At 43.1% G+C, this 20829-nt stretch overlaps 1 protein-coding gene across 1 annotated transcript in view; it reads right to left on the bottom strand.

The window, feature by feature from the left end:
• Positions 1 to 20829, bottom strand: part of EVC (EvC ciliary complex subunit 1) — a 436134-nt gene that overhangs the window by 389213 nt on the left and 26092 nt on the right. Inside the window, exon 5 of the mRNA XM_069203012.1 lies at positions 7921 to 8005. Within this exon, the coding sequence (XP_069059113.1) occupies positions 7921 to 8005 (85 nt within the window). The remainder of the gene's footprint in view (positions 1 to 7920; positions 8006 to 20829) is intronic.

Genomic DNA, 20829 nt, shown 5'->3' with positions numbered 1-20829 from the left:
TAAGAGGGGTTTTTAATTTATAAATGGAAATCAAAATTTTAAAATGTTGACATGCAACTGCACTGCAAAAAGATCCCAGCTCTTTTCGATGCACTTGTCCCCTTTCCTCTAACTGAATAATAGGGGGTTTATTACTAAGATCTGAACAAATATTCTCCAAAGATATGGGTGCGTTTTCACAATTTCTGTGTACAGAGAAACCAATGTCCACCGGTATTTTGCAAATATATTATGTGCTTTCTTTTGGGAAATATATTTAGAGGCTGTTCTACTGCATATAATAATAGAATATCTAGGCTTTTCGAAGATCTTTAGGGGTTAGATCAACAATAATCATATAATCTTCTAATAACAAGGTTTGTATTTGATAAGTATCTAGTGTTTACAGGATTACCTGAAATGCGATTTAGCTGTGATGGTAGATCATAAAAGTACAGGGGAAATAAAAAGGAAGCTAACAAGCAGCCTTACTTCAGACCTTTGTTTTTCATTTTGGAAAGGAGACCCCAATCTCCTCATAGTAATACCTGGCACCCCGTAGAAGGGTGGAGTGCAATAATCAATGGGGGAATCTCAAGGGCATTTAGCATTTTCTACTAAATGTGTCTACTGACTTGAATGAATATAGCTGAAAAAGATGAAAAATTGAAAACGTTTAAAGGTTGTCTTTTACAGCTTACATATTTAATAATGCTTGTACTATGGCAGTGTTATCCAGGGTGCAGTATTTAGCTTTAAAGCTTGATTATTCTATTGGGATCATTTTTTTAGCTAGAACTCCAGATTGTAAGTATTCAGGGATGCTTTTTGTGAAAATATTCCCAACGAAATCAAGCAAAGCTATCTGTCAATAATTGGGGGGTAGTTGCCAGGATGCCTTTTTTTTTTTTAAAGTAATGCAATTATGATTCTACCTGCACATGAAGGTGGAATAGTCCCAGTGACAAAATAGCACAATTACAGGGGAATTAAGACATTTTACTCATAGTAAGAGTTTATTTTTATCACTGATATGGGCAACAAAGTCCCATAGCTTTTCTTGAGTATATTTAGTTAGCATATTCACATTAGGAGGATCATACAAAGAAATCACATAGTTGATTAGAAAACAACATGTCCACTCTATTTACGACTATACACCCCAGTCCCGTTAATTGTTCAGAAATGATTTTACCCTTGCTCAGGATTGCATCTGTGTTGTTCCATGACTCTTCCCTCAATTTATCTTTATAGATATCTGAGGCCTGAGTTGAGATTGTAGTATTTAGATCTTCCATGATTGAGACATAGATGGTTTATTTCCTTTCAGTAACTTCTGTAAAGAACTCCTGAACTCTCTTCAAAAGATCATTATACTGTGACCCTGGTGGTAAATATACATAGAAAGTAACCAAGACTTGTGTTGTATACACAAATCAAGTTCTAGACATTGTACTGTATTAGTTCAATGATTATTTTATTACACCACTTATAGAAAGTAAAACAATATTTCAACTCCTCCACAAGCATGCCGTCTCCTTTCGCTCCTAGGATATGTAACTATACAATGACAAGCCCTATATGAGTATGAATACTAGAAAGGTAAGCTGTAACTTTTATTAAACACAATATACATTGAAATGTAAATATGGAACACAGTCTTTGAATTGATAGAGATAATTATGTCTTCAGTAGCCATTCATGAAGTAGATAATACATTTGTGATGAGCCTTAAATCATTATTAATGTTGTGATATTTTATGGAGTTTGTAATAGCAGTCTTTAAAAAGGTCTTTTGCTTATCGCAATGGGTCCAGGCTCAACAATTCATATGGAGATGAGAAAAAACAAATAATGACCCCTGTGAAATAGAGAATAATGATAGTAAAAATGACCTATTGTGGCAAGCAACATGTATAAGGAATTTCCAAATTGAGGGAGAACTATAACTAGAGATTTGTTTTTACAATAATAGGTTCAGTGGGGAAACTCACAACAGAGAATTATAGATCATTCTCTTATGATTTCAGTAATTCCAAGCCTGGATAGTTAAATGTCCCTATCAGTTTTAGATCCAAATAGAGAGGTGAGGCAAGTGGGGAAGCTTCAGCTTCAGGAAGAAAGATGCTTGGTGCTCCCCTTTTGATGCTGAGAGGATGCCAAAGAAGACACTAATAGGGATTATGAGCTCGCTAACTTTAGAAGACTGAATTGATTGCTACTTTGCTGCAGCTTGAAGACAATCTGCCTATTATAAGTTCTATTATTGGAAGCTTTTGCCAGGTATTACCCTGCTGCAGCCTTGAGAATATATGCGATGCACGGCATCTCAACACCATTACACTGCCACTTGATAACATACAACATTTAACCCTGAAGAAGTTCCAAGGTAATGAAACGCATTAGCATTTCTGTTCGGATATTTCTTTAGGCTACATTTTTAATCCACAGACTAAAGCAGCCTTTATGAAATATCTGATGGCTGCCTTCCAACATATGCCCACCTTCCAAGGTAGATGAGAGTCAACATGACTGACACCTGTTGATTATGCGGGCTGGCCTCGGAAATGCTGATCCATCAGATATGCCTATGCAAAAGCATCACGACAGATTGTAACAGGCTCCTACGACCAGTTTGGATTCGAATGGGACTGCGCAGATGCAGACGAGCGATATTGGCAGGCTTTAAAGGGGACGACATACAGCACAGGTGCCAACTGGGTTAATTCTTGGATAAATTAGCGCGCCTTCTTCAATAGACTGAACAAGCGAGACAAACGCGCACAATCAGCCTGCAGCCAACATCGTAGCACTCCGTAACTTAGTTGAAACATTTTAACCCAAATCAATTTTACTACTGTATTTATGACTCCCTGTTTTTTGTTGTCTTCCCTTCTTTTTTCTTCCTTTCTTCTCTTTTCTTTTTCTCTCTTTTCTTCGTGTAATGGTTTTTATTGACCGAACACGTGTTCAAATAAAAAATAAATAAATACAAATACGAATGGATTTAGCTTGAGAAAAATACAATAATAAAGAACTGATTATATTGAGGACTACCTCTTTTTGTTGTTTCAGTACCTATACAGAAAGGATACTGATCCATACCACAAGACCACTTATGAATTGGACCTCTGAGTATGTTTTGAGTGTGGAGTAGTATCTTATCATAATAGAAAACCAAGATTTCTCAGGTTTTGTGGAGTATGGTGGCTGGCTGCTCATACTCTCACACCCTTTCCAGTGGTAAATGGTCTTGGCTTATCTATTTAAAGCCCTTAGGCGATAGGGATAGGTACGATTTCCTCTCATTGCGCTCCGGTGTAAAAAATTGGGTTGGTGGTTTACGTTGGTGTGAGCCCCAGTCAAGCAGCAACCACAATCCTTGTCAGAGTGAGGCACAAGGCAACCCTAAATTAACCTGTGCTCAACCTTCTGATAGCTTAGCACAGGGCAGTTAGACTTAACTTGGAGGCAATATATGAAGTATATGTGCAACACGTCAAACAGTAATAAAGTGAAACCACCAAACAAAAAGGATCCCACCTCAAGTTAGGAAAACAGAGCTTTCTTTAATAAGTAAAACTTGCCCAAAGCAACAAAAACCAAATCTATAGAACCAGAGATATTCAAGTTTAAAGATCTTATTGAAAATAGTGCCAAAAACCACAAAGACCCACTCTATATAGCTCTGGATATCTGGTTGCATCAGACTGGAACAAAGTTCAGGCCAACCATGATGGTGCGTGGGCCAGCTACAGGGACCCAATTAGGCCAACTGAGCAAAGTACCTTAAATCCCAGTTAGCGGAACATTGTGAGGATCTCGCAGCTGAGGTGATGTGTCAGTTCCAAGGTGCAGCGAGGCTGCAATGCAAGGTTCTGCTTCGTTGTCAGGATCCCTTTGACGGGGCTTGTGATGACAAGTTCAGCATCGAGGATGTGGCACACAGTTGGGGCAATGCATCGATTTTGAAGAGCTGTGAGGCTGCAATTGAGTCTGTCCCCATTGATGAGGCTGCCATTGAGGAGGGATGCGTCACACAGCAGAGGTTCAAAAAGAGATCTGGGCTACAGAGGAAATGTGGGTCTTTGTGACGGGTCCAATCCCAGCAGCAGAGGAGATGTGTCTGTTTTGCTCTGGGTTGAACCACATAGCAGAGGAGATGCATTGGTTTCTCTGAATCAACAGAGGCTAGCAAGCACTTTCAAGGATCCATGAACGGAGTGCCACCACTTGGCAGTGTTGATTCATAGATGGTAGATTCCAGATGCAGATGCAAGGTTGTTGATAGCCTGTCCCTGAAGCTTCTGATTAGAAGACCAGCCAACTAGCCCTTGAAGTCACTCTGGGTTCTTGGATCAAGAGATGCAGGTCCAGTCCATTTCACCGAGGCAAGAGGGCAGCAGGTCAACACAGCAGGGCTGTAGTCCTTCAGAGCAGCAGTCCAGCAGAGTGGAAGTCCTTTCACCAGCACAGCAGTCCTTCCTCTGGTCAGAGTATCCACAGGTCTAGGTGAAGTGGGAAGAAGCCTCCAGAGGCAGACCTTTGATGTGCCCAATGCCCTGCCTTCCTGGTGGTGGCTATAGACTAGCTACGGGGTATACAGCCCTTAGTGGGGGAGACAGAACACAACCTATTCAAGGGTAACTAGGGATAGCTCCTGCTGCTCCTTCCCATCCAGCCAGTGATGGCCCATACAGGCCCAACTAAGCCCCCATTGTTTGTGGCTGTCCACATGTGCATGTCACAATACCAACATGCACGATAAGTAAATAATACAACTTGAAAGAAATCTGACACCAATTTAGAAAAATAAAGCAAATTGCTATATAAATTTAGACACCAAAATTAACTTAAGTTATACACAACCGGAGTTATGAATTTTAAAAGCTTTGGAAAATAGGGTATTGTCACTGTTTAAATGGCTCCCATTTAAGTCAAAAAAGAAAATCATAGTGTGCACTGGGGCACTTGCATGGTGAGTTCCGGGGAACCCATCTGGACTTAAGGTTCTGCAGGGCCCTAGATCAAGAGTCAACAGTCAGTTTCTTATTACCTTGCCCAGGGAGTCCACATGCATATCTACTTTGGATGTCCTTGGTGCTGACGGAGTCTGCGGCTGCTGGCACATTTGCACCACTTGGCTAACGGGTACTTGTGGGTGGGCAGATGCTCTCCCCTTTGGAAGTAGAGGTTTTTTGGGAGTCAGGACCAGGAATCAACAGTTGGAACTTCGCCATCACGTCCGGCGGCTCCAGGTGTAGAGGTGGCTTATAGCTGTCAATCATGGGAGCTGGTTGCGCCAAAGCTGCTTTGCTGCTCCTCTCGAAGTCATTCTCTTTAGGATGCAGAATCACAGAATCACTTCCTTTGGGTGTGGGTCACTTTCCTACCAAGAATCCACTGAACCTAGGGGTTGCCAAGATGGCAAAATTCTCTCTCAGCACTACAGACCTCCTAGCCCACCCTCCAGGTGTGGATATCCTTCTGGAGTGCCTCCTGCACAGCTTAGATCCCACCTTTCGGACTGGACTACCTGGGAGGAAGAGGTGCGACCTCCTGCCTGCTCAGGCCCTTTGTCTCTGTCTTGTGGAAGTGCTATCACAACCATCATGAGGACAGATCTTTGTCTGTGGTGGCAGAGGCTCAAGAGAGCCTGCCAAAACAGCAGAGAGCTTGGTAACTTGGTAGGAACCCTCTAAGGGTGCCACCAGATCACATGCTAGTTAATCCTGAGCATGGACATCATGCTCAGGGTTAAAAAGCAAGGTGTTTGATACCAAGTAAAAGGGAAATCAGCCGGGCCATAACAAATGCCAGTTCATGTTATCCTATGGACCTCGGTTAATTGTGGTAGCATTATTTTTTAAATGCTATCATGGGGTCATGTACACACTGCCTCCTGGGCTATAGGAGGCCTGCCTTAGGGGTGACTGACCTGTACTATGGCCAATAAAGGGACTCTGCCTGCACTTGGTGTAGTCAGTCTCACTAGAGCAGCAGGCTGCTCATGCAGGCTGACATGGCAGCTCTGCATTGTCACTTTTACTCGGGTCACACAGGGTGACACAATCAGTGCTGCAGCTCTAATGACCCCTTTACCACTCTTGCCCTGGGTGCCACAGGGATGGTAGAGTCCTTGTTAATTGGCCTATGCAATTGGATATACAGTTTAAGGGAAAGTGCATAAGTACTGAGGCCTGGTTATTAGGCCTAAGTACAATAACAGGTCAAAAACAACAGCATCAAGCAGCAAAAGGTGTGTGGTGTGACCATCCAAAATGGGCACTTTAAAACAGCTACATGGTCCCATTCGCAAATTAAACTTATAACATGTAACAAGTTAACTCCAATGTTATCCTATTGGAGAGGTAGGCCTTGCAGTAGTGAAAAATTAATTTAAGGGTTGTTCACTACCAGGACATGCAAAACTTAAAAATGCATGCCCAACTTTTTAACTACACTGCACCCCTGCCACCTGGGCTATCAAGAGCCCGTCCTAGCGGGGTGATGTATGTGTATTAAAAAGGTGTATTTTGCCAAATGGAAATGACAGTTTAAAACTGCACACAAAGGCTGCAACAGCAGGCCTCAGACATGTCTGAAGTGCTACTCAACTGTGTGTCACAATCAGTGCTGCAGGCCCAATAGCAGCATTTAATATACATGTCCTTGACACAACCAGTCACACTGTACTAGGGACCTGCTGGGAAATTAAATGTGTCAATAGGTAATAAGCCAATCTTATCATGTTTTAAGCAGAGAGCACTAGCACTTTAGCACTGGCAGCAGTGGTAAAGTGGGCAGAGTCCTAAAACCTGTGCAAACAAAATCAGCAGAAAGGAAGGCTGAGGACAAAACATTAGGGGGAAAACCACGCCAAGGATGCAAGATCTAAAACCCAGCCATTAATTGTAACTCTTTAGCTGATTGTACATTGTTACACATTTACAAGAGGTATGAATGCAATCTGTGTCCAAAGAGTACCTATGACACCAGAGATAGATTTTGTGAAGACCAACCAACTTAAATAGGATGGCACGAGTTTGACCACACTATTTAACTGTGGACCAGTAAAAAGTGGTATTTTACCACAATCCTAGAGTAAACGATTGATTGCACACATCCATGGATTCAGCCCCTGCCTCACTACCCTTCCCTCAAAGATAGCAAAGTGGCATTTATCCGGGCTAAGAGGCCACAAGCCCCTGTTTATTTCTTTTTTTCCCCCAGGGTGCTGCATGTCCCGATTCAGTTTAAAGGAACAGTGGCTGTCTCTGCACCAGAAGGTGCAACATGATTAGTGCTGCACTGAATAGGAGGATCCACATGTTAACGGGGACAGGAGAAAAAGCAAAGGACACTGGCTGCCGGTGTTCATGCAGTCTACCAGTTTCGGACTGGCACAGGGAAAGATTTACAAAATGACAAATGAGGCTGCCATGAACAGATTTACTTTGCTCTTGATAGCTCTCGACAGATCTTCAAAAGAAATTATAAAAATCATTTACCATATCATTCAATTAAAAACTCTTGGGGGATTTTGGGTGAAAAAGCTACAGAAGTGGACTGATGGAAATTATTATCTCGAACATGCAGCCTGGATCTTTAGAGTTGGCGCTTGTATGACTAACCAAATATTTAACCTTTATGTCACAATAGCCAAAAGATTAAAGCAGGGCATTATAACATTTTCAACAAATTTATAAATATATCCATGCACCAGTAATCCCAGATCACGAATATACAGCATAAAAAATAATTACAGAAAGTAAAAAGCTTGAGAAACAACATATATGAGGATGAAAAACTATAATGTAACAAAGTGATTAAAAAAGATAAAGAAACACAAAGGTGATGGGAAGTATTTAATATATCTGAAAGAACAGGTTTCAAAGGCGTACTGCATTTATAAGGGATTAGCAATATTTATTGACTTACCACGTTCTTCTCCTGTCTCAGATCTGCAATCAGAAGAGGAAGTCCTTTTAAGTGGAGGCTATAGAGGCACAGCTTTACATCATAGCTAAAAATATATATAAAAGTTATTATTATCTTATCATGACATAGGATGCAGTAGAAAGATTACTGAAAACACATATTGATAAGTATTGTGCTTTTAAATTATGAATGTGATTGATGGCTTTCAGTTCCAGTCACAAGCACATAACTATGTTGGGTTTTATACAAGATCAAATATAAATTTGGAGTTTGAAAACATACTAATTATTTTTAATTATTGCTTTCATCAACTTTCCAGCTAACTGTGATTTCCAGTTTAAACTGCCTCATTGTTAAAACATACATCTTCCATTGAGAAAGACTAGTTTCATTTAGATTCTAAATAGGATGCATTAATTTGGTGTATGAAGCTCTAATACCAACAAGGATGCAAAGCCAATAACAACTTTTGCTGCAAGTAATTAAGCACCTTGCCATGTAGCTTGCTTTATACTGTCCCTCTTTTTTTTTTATTTAGCAGGGAAAAAACAGGTTGCAGGTATCATGGAGTTGCCGGCGAAGGAGAAGAAGCATTGTCTTCATTTGAAGCGGGTTGCACAGGAGCCAATAAGGTGAGGATCACTGAGTGAGTTGTCCTATCTTTGGGAAAGCATCAAAGGCAAGCAGGGCTTGTAAGCATGGGTGCAGTATTTGTAGTACCGAGCCCTAAATGGCTCCCCTACCCAAGTCATGACACAGAGCATCCTGGGGAATCCTTCAGGATTCCCTCACTCAGGTACACCCATATTCTGTCCCCCAAAGGGTATTTGGAGTGTAGTGCCTGTTCTTGGAGAAGCAGGCTCCGGTACCTGGGAGGCAACTGAAGTCCAAAGGTCCTCAAGTCCATCTTTACAGGTGTCAGGGGTCTTCTTTCTTCCAGCTGGGCACCCATCTGACATCTTTTCCCCTTCACCCAGATGGTTCTGAAAAGTCTATCCCTTGTGCAGGTGTTTTAATTGGAGGTTGTTGCCCAATCCTAAGGTGACACATCATTCCACCTCCTCATTCTAGTCTGCTGTACAGCATTTTGGCAATTTCCAAGATGGTGCCAACAAATGATCTGTTGAAAAGCGGTCTCTGAGGGCATTAAGCCCTGCCTTAACTGCCACAGCTGCCTGGTCCTTTCCCTTTAAAACGTCAAGAAGGAGTCCCTCTTGTGGCTGGTTCCAGGAGGCTGTCTAGCATTCTTTGTTTCTATGGGGCTGAGCTGTCCTACACCTGGTTCATGGTATTAACTAACTAGCATAAGCAGATTCCATCTCACTCTTTCCTCCCTGAGGAGCAGTCCTAATTACTAGCAAACTGTCCTTTTATTTGGGGAGGCATTTGACCAATCAGATGTCCAACATAGTCATTAACATGGAGCTATCCAGTCATTCATGTATTTACATATACATATCTTTCCATTGATCATTCAGAAACATACATTATGTTCACCCTGTGTGTGTATCGATGATTCTATGCATGTAGTCAGTGGTTGTATGTGTACCATTTCTGCACTAACCAAGTCTTGCAGAAATCTTGTTTTTGCTGCAATTTGTTTGCTGTCTGTTTGTATTTGTGAGTTGCTTGGATGTAAATAGATGCCTATGTGGCATATTGATGCCTTTATGTTTTTTTCAGTGTACAGATCAGAAAATGTGCATAGGCTGTGTGCTCATTAATGTTGTGCACTGGAATTAGTGTACATGATATGCTGGAAGCTATGTTTTTAGTGTCTGCATACATGCCTGCATGTTGTGTTTTGTCCAACAGAGCACAAGTGCAAGACATATTATCTTTGCCAATACTTAATATTAAGCCCACTTGGGAAACAAAATATTCTAGATGCTAAATGTGTGTACTGCAATGTAGTTTAAATTAAGCTGCTTCAGAAAGCCATGTAAATATTTTAATAGCAGGCACACACTTATCAGTTGACCAATTCAAAAACATTAGTTTGAGAAGATTATGTTTGTTCTGTTTTTGCACAGCCTCAGGGAGATGCTACGTATGTTGTATGATGAAAGTAATTTAATGATAGTAACAAAAGCATTTCCCAGAACAACAGTTAACATTATAGTTTGATTTGTTTTAATAACTTGCTGCTGACCTAACCTTAAGTAGAGAAGCACTGATGGATTCTTCTCATTTAGTCTGCCAGGATGTTTTGCTTTTGATCACCTGGTTTTTGGACCTCTACTGTAGGTAAGTTTCACTACCTGAGTCTCACTCACACTAATATCATTGTAAAGGGACTGAGCATGTTTACTGGCAATGTCTGGCTTTAAAGCTGTACACAGGTATCATGCCTATGGCAGTTTTAAACTGTGAATGTAGACCCATTTTTTATTGGCCCAAACCTTCCTTTTAAATATTGATAAGTCACCCCTAAGTAGGCTGCATTGAATATAAAGGCAGGGTGCATGGAATTTAAAAGTAGGACATGTAAGAGTTAATCTTGAACATGTTGTTACAGTGAAGTACTGTAGCAAGGTTGGCTGCTACCAAAGGGAAACACTGGGTCAGTTGTTACACTTAATAAATGCTAAATTTAGATTGGAATCTGCTAATTCAAAGACTCATTTTTATAGTTATTCTAAATCCAATTTAATGGCAAACTTCAAACTTTTTCTGATGATTAAGCAATAGAGTATTTTAAAAAGTTACTCAGTAGTGAAATATGGATTGCTCCGAAAAAGAAGACAAAGGGGTTTGGTGTGGGGAGGTGCTGGTCTTCCATTGACAGGAGGCCTGGGTGCTGTACCCAAAGACTAGTTACATGTCAAAGAGGCCCAGTCTGTAACAGGCAGATCAACCTGACATCAGGTTTGTCCCTTTCATTTGTCCCTCTATCCAACTTGGCTCCAAAACCAGAGGGAGGGGGAACTGTCCCAGGATTAGCATGAAGTGACCACAGAGGCGGGGCTGCTTCTTTCCCAGGCAACACCTTAGGGAGGGCACAGGAGCTCTGCACAGAGGAATGCAGATTGTGTCATACTGAACTGCCCTACAATGCGGAGCATTAGGGTTAGGACAGAGGTGGAGAGATGGTATGGCAATCTAGGATTGGCCAGGGGTGTGCATTACATTTAGAACTTTCCACCTATACTTTTAAACCCCTACACAAGGGAGAGACAGTGAGCAAAACCCTGAACCTGGAAGGCTATGATAGAATAATCATGGACAGTAGAAATGAGAAGCCACCTGATGCCCTGATAAGGCCTCCGTCTCCAGCTGCCACCTGGACTAGATCATGTAAAACATGAATAAAGCTTTGCACATGAACTACGTGAGTACTGCAAATGCTGACTCTCTCCTGGGTCAGTGGCACTGGACCCCTTATGCCCCCTGAGAACCAGATGGAGAAGATCTGGACTACACTGCCACCCCAAGTACCCTGCAAGACAGCCAGACGGCTCTGGAGTGTGTGGGTTTGGGCAGGAGTGGCTTAGCAAGATGCCTACCAACTAGCAGGATAGAAACATGAGGAGAAGACTGGCACAAGGAGTCAGGATAATAAGCTCCCTGAAAATTGCAACCTTTTAGGCTAGGAGGCCTGTTGGGTGGGACCATGGCACCCAACTGAAAAACACAGAGGGAAATAAAAGACACATGACCATGCAGAATACTGAAGTGGCAGGAGCTGCTCATAAAAAATTCACGGCTCCACAAAGTAGCGGTCATACTGGGCTGCATGGGCTCAGCTGCCTCGTAGTTTTTCTATATGGTGTTGGATGACTGACTGGAGGTTGCAGGGATGGCAGAAGCCTCAAAGACTTGTATAGGAGAAATTGCCCTAAATTTCAAGAGGCATTACAGGTCTAACACACAGGAAAGCTAATTTTTTTCACACTCTTCCTAGGCTTAAACTTTTGATCTTTAGCTTGGGCCTGAAGGGACCCCTAGTGGTTGGTCCTATGGCTACATTACCTGGCCTAAAAGTGTACATGAAAGACTCTGACACGTGCTATTTTTTTTATAAGTATTGTAATGGCAACTCATTGCAATGCCTTTATTAACAATAATGATTGCCTTTAAATATGGTTATCAGTTCCATTGATTATGATGATGACTTCTAACATGTGATTATGCTTTTTTATTATCGTGAAGGCCCCTTTATAAAGCCAAGAGGCTGGCTTTATATTTTAATGTAATTGCCCCATGACAAAGCAAATCGGTTTGCTTTACTTATTATGAAACATATAATGTGATGTTACATCTGGTATGGGGGTGGGAGGTATTGTGATTATGGGTCATGACCCACTAGAGGTCAAATGTGATTTGGCAATGTTACATAGGTGACTTCTACCTGATGTATATATTTGTAAATTATGTGTAATCTATAGCAGTGCCTCTGTAATAAACTTTTCCTTTTCAAAACCAATGACTGGACAATCATTATTGAGTCTTGTTTTTGCGTGACAGAGAATGGAAGTTACTAGCCCACTTCATTTTCCCTGATTAGAGCTTTGACTGCTTTACTTCGCTACACTGAGAAAGTCAAGTGTCATAGGGTACTTGGTTCCCAGTAAAGAGACAATTGTGGAACTATCACATGTTCAGGACTTTCACCCTAACATCCTTCAACTAATAACCGTATATCTTACTTTTTTTACAGAATGCCCCAAAATTGTAGAATGTACAGTTGCATTTCTGGAGCACACTTATGATCCTGACCTTTGCCAGAGTACAGACACAGAAGAGAGTCATGACCCCATTTTGTAACAAATTATATTTTATAGCACTAACTTGTTAACTTTGGTCCTCATACTGCATCTCAAAAAAACAGGACCAAACCACTGTTCTGTATTGATGGGCTGCATTAAATGCAACACACCCCCTGCTTTGGAGCTACCAAGTTTATACTGGTGCTGAAAGAAGAGCCCTTTCTTCAAAAAGGGGATGGAAGGCTCCCTCCTGCCCTTCTGAGCAGGTGAAGAAAGACATCAATATAATGCCCATGGTGTTTACATTTAACAATGAATGTAACAATGTTTGTGGGGCCCTAAACCCTAGGGATCTCATGCAGAGTGGCTGCTCCTGGCTCTCCAACTGAAAGAAGTAGGTGTTGTTCATGTTGGAGCTGCATCGTCTGCATTTTGCCCATGGGCTGAGGATCAGCTTGGACAAAGTGTTAGACCTAACAGCAACATGGTGGTCTTCCCCCCAACTTTTTGCCTACCTCCCTCCATTTTCTGACCTTGTTTTTACTGGTTTTACGTATCTGTGCACTTCACCGCTGCTAACCAGTGCTAAAGTGCCTATGCTCTCTGCTCTAAATCATGGTAACATTGGCTTAACCACAACTGGCATATTAAATTTACTTAGAAGTCTCTAGTGAAGTGCACTACCTGTCCCCAGGGCCTGTAACTTAAACGCTACTTGTGGACCTGCAGCATTGATTGTGCCACCCTCTTAAGTAGCCCTCTAAACATGTCTCTGGCCTGCCATTGCAGAGCCTGTGTGTGCAGTTTTACATTGCCATGTTGACCTGGCAAGATAAACCTCTTGAAAAACCAATACAATCACACACCATCTTTTTATTTAGAATAATCAAAATTAAACAAAGTAAACAATTATAGGTGCTTCATTGGATGGGAATATGCCCAAATCTCAGAACCAAAGTGACTCCAAGGGCTTGCTGGCTTGCCACCTGTTAGAAATGGGGTCCTTGGTTGGCAGTCAGGTTCCCCCCTGTCCAAGCAAGGACCCTCTCTAGTCAGGGTAAGTCACACACAATCCAAATTATCCTGTGCCCACCCTCTGGTAGCTTGGCACTGAGCAGTCAGGCTTAACTTAGAGGGCAATGTGTAAAGTATTTTTGCAATAAAAACACAGTATAAACACCACAAAAATACACCACACAGGTTTAGAAAAATATATAATATTTATCTGATTAAAATAAGGTCAAAATGATCAAGATGTAATAAGTACAAGTTAAAATATAAATTTAAAGAGTTGTAAAATAGTTTTCAGATAAGAAACGCACAATTAATGCTTGATTTGTCAAAGTACCCGGTGTGAGTAAAAAATTACACGCAAGGGGATCACAGAGGAGGAGGCTGAGTGGAAAAAGTGGGTGTGCGTTGGATTTTTTGTCACTCACAGACGATGCGTTGTTTCTTTTCCTGCAACGCAGGACTTGCGTTGTTTCTTTGGAGTGCAGTCCGGGTTCCTCACTGCCGTGCAGGGATCTTCTTTGCACCCAGGGACGATGCTTGGAAATCCTGGGCGTGCGGGCGAAGTCACATGCTTGTATTGTTCCAGTAGTGAGATGCATCGGATTTTCTGTCGCACGGCAGGCGCTGTGTTAATTCTCCACCCAAGAAGTCGTGCTGCATCATTCTGGTTTGGCTGTGCGTCGATCCAGTAGGCTGTGCAGCGAATTTCCGGTCGCAACGCAGGCACTGCATCGATCTTCACTTCGGGAAGTCGGGCTGCGTCATTCCTGTTCGGCTGTGTGGCGATTCTCTCATCATGGTGCAGGCTGTGCGTCGTCTCCAGCAGGCTGTGTGGCAAATTTTCAGCGCACAAGGGTTTCTTTGCAGAAAGTGAAGTCATTTTGGCCCTGAGAATCCAGCAACAGTGGCAAGCACAATACAAGCCCTTGGAGAGCACCAGAGGCCGCCAAGGCAGCAGGACAACAGCAAGGCAGCAGTCCTTAACAGCAAAGCAATCCAGATGAGTCTTTTGGCCAGCCAGGCAGCTTTTCTTGGCAGGTTTCAGGTTCTGGTTCAGAGTTTCTTTCCCAGGAGGTATCTTGTCAAGAAGTGTCTGAGTTGGTAGGGTCGAATACCCAAATGTGCCTTCAAAGTGGGGAAAGACTTCAAAGAGTGGCTTAGAAGTGCACAAGGTCCCCTTTCAGTTCCATACTGTCAGCCAGGGTCCAAGTAGGGGGTTTGGCAGTCCATTGTGTGAGAGCAGGCCACTGTCCTTTGACATGTAAGTGTCAGGCCCTCCACCCTCCCTGCCCAGGAAGACCCATTCAGTATGCATATTGTGTGTAGGTGTGACTGAGCATCCTATGTTTGGGGCTGTCTGAGTGAAATGCACAAGGGAGCTGTCAACTACATGGATTGTAAGGCGCAGAAGGATTTAAGTGCAGAGAAATGCTCACTTTCTAAAAGTAATATTAAATCCAAGTTCACCAGTCAGCAGGATTTTGTATTACCGTTCTGGCCATGACATTGTTACTCCTTTGAGATCAGAATCTACCACTCAAACAGTATATGAGGGTGGCCCTAATACTAGCCTATGAAAGGAGCAGGCCTCACAGCAGTATAAAGCGAATTCAGGGGTTTTACACTACCAGGGCATACAAACTACACAGGTAAATGTCCTGCTTTTCACCTGCATAGCACCCTGCCCTATGGGTTACCTAGGGCCTATCTTAGGGGTTACTTATATATAGAAAAAGGGGAGTTTAAAGCCTGGCAAGTACTTTTTAATGCCAAGTTGAAGTGGCAGTGAAACTGCACACACAGGCCTTGCAGTGGCAGGTCTGCAGCATGGTTAAGGGGCTACTTATGTGGGTGGCACAATCAGTGCTGCAGGCCCACTAGTAGCATTTAATCTGCAGGCCCTGGGCACATATAGTGCTCTTTACTGGGGACTTACAAGTAGATTAAATAAGTCAATTATGTATGAGCCAATGTCATCATGTTTCAAGGGAGAAAGCATATGCACTTTAGCACTGGTTAGCAGTGGTAAAGTGAGCAGAGTTCTAAAACCAGCAAAAACAGTGTCATAAAAGTGGAGGGAGGCAGGCAAAAATTTAGGGGTGGCCGCCCTAAGGCTGTCAGGTCTAACACCACCTGCCTTCTGAAGTCCAAGGGGGCACAAAAAACTTCTAACTCACCTGCTCCTGGACCAGTCTTCAACCACCTCCTGACCCCCAAGAGGCACCCCTCAAATGATGGGCCATTAAAAGTTGTTTTGTGGCTCCTGAAATCTTGTTATAGGCTCTTTATGACCGTCATTGCACCCACTTGCATCAGAACCATGCCGCTTGCATGACGGATCAGCGTGAACCACCACAAGTTTGTCTCTTTGCACAGCAAGCATCGCTGTTCATGACTGCAAGGCTTAAGTCCACCTGTCCATGACACCCGTCTGACTCTGAGCCCGCAGACCACTGCCAGCGATACTCTACTTGCTCCTGGCAAACTTCTTTCCTACTATCAGGGCCAATTGCTCAACTTAGAGAATTCAAAACTTCTGCAGGACATTTCAGGGACTGGATACAACCTGTGGTCCATCTCTGTCGGCCTGAACATTTGGATTTCCCCAAGTCCAGCAGGACTAGACAATCCTGGTTGGCGCTTTATGCTTCTAATCACTATATTGCAGTTTAATCTTCAAAAATTCATATCTTGAATATACTTTTTGGATTTTTGTAATTGTGGTCTTGGTTTACTCCTAAAAATAAGCCCTATTGTTCTAACTGGGTGTGGTGTCTTTTTGTGTATTATTTTCACGGTTTTAATGTTTGAAGTGTTGCACTAATACTTTACACATTGCCTCTTAATTTAAGCCTGACTGCTCTGTGCCAAACTACCAGAGGGTGAGCATAAGTGTGTATCTGACTTACCCTGACTAGGATTGTTGTCCCTACTTAGACAAAGTGCATTTCTCTGTCAAGTAGAGACACAATTTCTAACACACAACTTGTGCTTCCAGTACACAGGCAGTTAGTATTAGATGCTTGGCCTCGAAGGAGTGTTAGCTGACTCTACTATCAGCTACATATGTCCACCTGTTTCCTCCATGCAGTGCAAAGTCTGTCTTTTCCACCCTCTGACTCTATGAATGGCCTTTTTAAAATCAAAAGACTGACTGAGGTTTACCCACTATCAGTCAGTCACCTCTCCCTCTCCCTTCCTCTTTTCCTCTGATGCTGTTTCACTCCCTTTCCCTCCTTCTCCCCATGCTTCTCTTTCAACATCTTCCTCTCTATAGATATGTTGGCTATGGAAAAAGCCAAAGCTGTCTCGAGCCGGCCCTAAAAATAAAAATGTTGGGACAAAGTTCAGCACTGTTGAAGACTCATATATATGCTATATCCATGAGAGAAATATAATTCTCATTTTCCTGACCCCTTATATTAATGGTACTCCAGTGTGGGTCATGATGGGTTTCAGGGCTATATTAGGCTGTATGGCATTAGCATCTAAAAGGTCTCTGCACTTCAGCATCATAGATTTATTATTGCACGTACGTATTTCTTTTGTGCATCAACTATGATCTCCTCAGGAATCTCACAGCTAAAAGTGAAAACTGTCACTGATATGGTAGAGATTGATAGAGAAATTACGAGAATCCTCCCTAATTTCACATTGCTGACTGCTTTTGTTTCTAATTATTTTAAGAACCTTGAATGGCAATTTGTTTTTCAAATGACTGATGATCAACACCTGTGTTTTGCCATTACAAAGAAGAGACAAACAGAAATATTTACCTAAACTGAAAGAGAAAACAGCGCTCCAGACAATTGGCATGTCTGATTTTAGATCATGAATTGCAAACAAATCTGGTTTGCATTCTGAACTGAATTCGATTTGCTCGTCTATTGAACATTTTTCATATGCATGATTTTTAATCTGTCAATTGTTTCGTGCCTTATTTCGTGATCCAGAACTGCTTCAGAACATCAGTTCAATCTCTATTCCCCAGAATGCACACTTTATTCTACCATATGTAAAAGCAGACAAAATAAAAGCAGACTCATGGCATAATCCATCCTCGCTCACCCTAAATGATGAACTTGACCTAAACTTAAGCATTAACGCATATGGCTGGTGGCTGTTCAGCAGTGAAGGCACATCTCATGTCACAAATCACCTTTGCTGAAACCACCGACCCAGTAAAAACAAGGGACTGAACAATGACCTGGTTATAATGGTCTTTCAGTCTGACTAACTTGCAGGTCTATTTATGAATACAATTAACTGTTGCCAGGACTATCACCTCAATAATGACAGATGACTAAACAAGAACCTAATTTTAATTATCTTAGAACTTCCACTAATGCACAGCAGCTTAGCCATCTCTGCCATTTGTTCTTGGTCATAGTTATTTTTATGAATTTCTTCGAGTTAAGTTTGTGGATGTAACCCCTGGGGTGCTATTGAACAGAAAATCATATTATATAAAGTGTCTCAGGGTTGCAACCGGTGTTTTTGCCCGGGGGGGTGCTCTGGCATTTACATGTTACTTGACTCCATGCAAATGAGATAAACACTTTGCCGCTGTGCCTGGACTGCATTCTACATGCACACAGACCCTTGCCAGGCAACCCCCTTCAAGGGGGTGCAGTCACCCACCAACCCCTTCATAATGCAAGCTATGTTGCCGCCTGCAATGGAAAGGCAGATAGTTTCAAACACCTGGATCATATTGCATTTATTGGGCTTGTTCTAGGGGTGGGGGGGGGCAGAGGTGGTGGGGTGGCTACCCTGGAGGAAGCACATTATTGGTAACAGGGCACACTGATGTGATCTGTGCCAGGCATGCCCATTTAATGGTGCACCCTATAAAAATATGGCCTAGGAGCCTGCCAGGAACTCCATCGGTGTGCTGTGATACTCTCCATTGATTCAGCCACATACAACACATCTAGTAGTAAATGGTACCAAGTACCCAGGACATGGGGTACTAAGGGTAGGCCCCTGAGGGCGACAGCACTGATTGTGCCACCCTCTAGGGCCATGCACCCAGATGCACGCAGCCCAGTCCTACCACTGTAGGCTGAGTGCCCTGGTGCAAACCTAAAACACAAACTCGCCATGGACCTGTGTGCCCTGTCCACTATGGGTAAGACACCACTCTGGCAGGCCTTCCAGCCCTAAGGCAGGGTGCACTATATTGTATGTGAGGGCATAGCTGTATGAGCAATATGCTCCCTCTGTGTCCTTGTCAAACCTGGGACACAGTGAGTGAATAGAGCAGCAATTGTAATACGTGTTGGACACTGGTTAATACAAGCTTTATAGCTACATGGTGGCCACTATGAACACTGGGTTATTTGGTATCAATCAACTCGGAATTATAAATCCAAACCAGTACCAGTACTGGATTTATTACCAACTATACCCAGGGGTCACCTTGGAGGTGCCCCCTGCAAAAGCTAACTACCCTGGCATGGTTGCCGAATGGTCCTGGCCAGCCTGCCACCACCAGACACAAATCTGCACCCTGGTGTGTGGGCCTCTGCCTTCTGGGATGCCGAACAAAGCATGGTTCATGGGTGGAGATGCTAGCACCCCCTCCCTCAGGAATGTGCACTGCCCCGACGGCGGGCTTCAAAGGGCTTACCACCTTTGAAACTCGATCTCCAGGCCTTTTGCTAGGTGCAGATGGCTGCACCCCTTGCAAACTCCCACTTTTGGCAGGAGCAATGGCAGGAAAGTCAAACAAAGGACAGGAGGAGTGGCCCTACCTAGCAGGCATCACCCCCTAAGGTGTTGCATGCGAGGTGGACTCTTCAGTTTATTTTCCTCCATGTTGGATGGAAGGAAAATAGCCAATGAGGTGTAGGGAAGTAACCTCTGCCCACAGGAAGTGGTCATTTAGTGGGTGTAGCCCGTAGGGTAGATGACCCACTGGTCACTAGCAGGTTGCCCCTAAAACACCCACTAAATACAGTATTTAGTGGGCATCCCTAGACCAAGAAATTAGATTTGATGGACAGTAGATCAGCAACAAGAAGTTACAAAAGCACGAGAACTGTGGACCTGCTGCACAAAGAAAAGGCGCCACACCCTGTCTGCTGCACCCAGGATCCGAAAATCGCAGCTGAGGAGCTGCTGGACAACTGGGAAAACTCTAAAGAACCCCAGAGGGCCTCCAGGCTTTTCAAATTGCCAGACAACTCCCACCAGAGTGGAGGTACCACTCTTATACCACAAGGAAACAGCAAGCCAGTGAGGTGCAATTCACTGACTGGGTGCTAACAATGTAACAAGATGCCGCAGCTGGACCAAACTTCACACCAACGACCGCGGGGACAAACCCTGGCAGTGTGGTGGCACTGTGCCCTCCACTTGCTGAATCATACTAATACCCTGGGTATTGGTCACTTGACTTCAGACACGAAGAAAAACAGCCAACCCAGGACTGTAGAAGGACCAGGTGGAAACCCCAGTCAAGGGACTTCAGAAACAACCTGGACCTCCCACCAGTGTGTCCCCATTGTCCTGCAATCGACACTTGAACCAGCCTAGCTCCACCTTCTGAGGGTATCCTTGTGCACAGCTCCTGGCTGTCCTGTGCCCTGCACAGAAGATCCGACTCTGCTTTAAGGGTCCCCCACCCCTTGCAACCTCTATGCTCCAAGGGGACCTCTAGGAGTCACCTTTGAACCTACCTGTGCAGTGCTTTTCCAAGTGGTCTCCGGCAGTGGCCCTGCACCAGCTCCAGAGACCTTTTCCCGCTGCTCCCACCAAAACCGGGAGCCACCTGAACTTCTCCAGCTGGCACAGAGTCTCTACCGATGACTTCGACCAACCTGCAGAAGAAGAGCTTGGTAAACCTACTGTGTCTTTTATATGCATTTTTAAAGGTTTTCCTCCATTGATTCATATGGTGTGTAATTACGCACAAAAAGACTATTTTTTATTAAACTTCAAAAATTCATGTCTCGAAAAGTACTTGACCAATTTTGATGATTTTGGTCTTACAAATTGCATACAAATATGAAGTATTGTTATACATTGGTTTTGAGTTATTCCTCTGAGTGTGTGAGTTGCAAGATTGATACTGCGAGTACAACAAATGCTTTGCACTTCTCCAAGATTGGCCCAACTGCTCGACCAATCTACCATAAAGATTAGAGCATTAGGTGGTCTAATTTTTACATCTGCGAACCAA

This window comes from Pleurodeles waltl, chromosome 1_2, assembly GCF_031143425.1.
Source record: "Pleurodeles waltl isolate 20211129_DDA chromosome 1_2, aPleWal1.hap1.20221129, whole genome shotgun sequence".
Taxonomy (NCBI): domain Eukaryota; kingdom Metazoa; phylum Chordata; class Amphibia; order Caudata; family Salamandridae; genus Pleurodeles; species Pleurodeles waltl.
The sequence above is the reverse complement of the archived record's forward strand: the minus strand, read 5'-3'. Positions and strand labels throughout refer to the sequence as shown.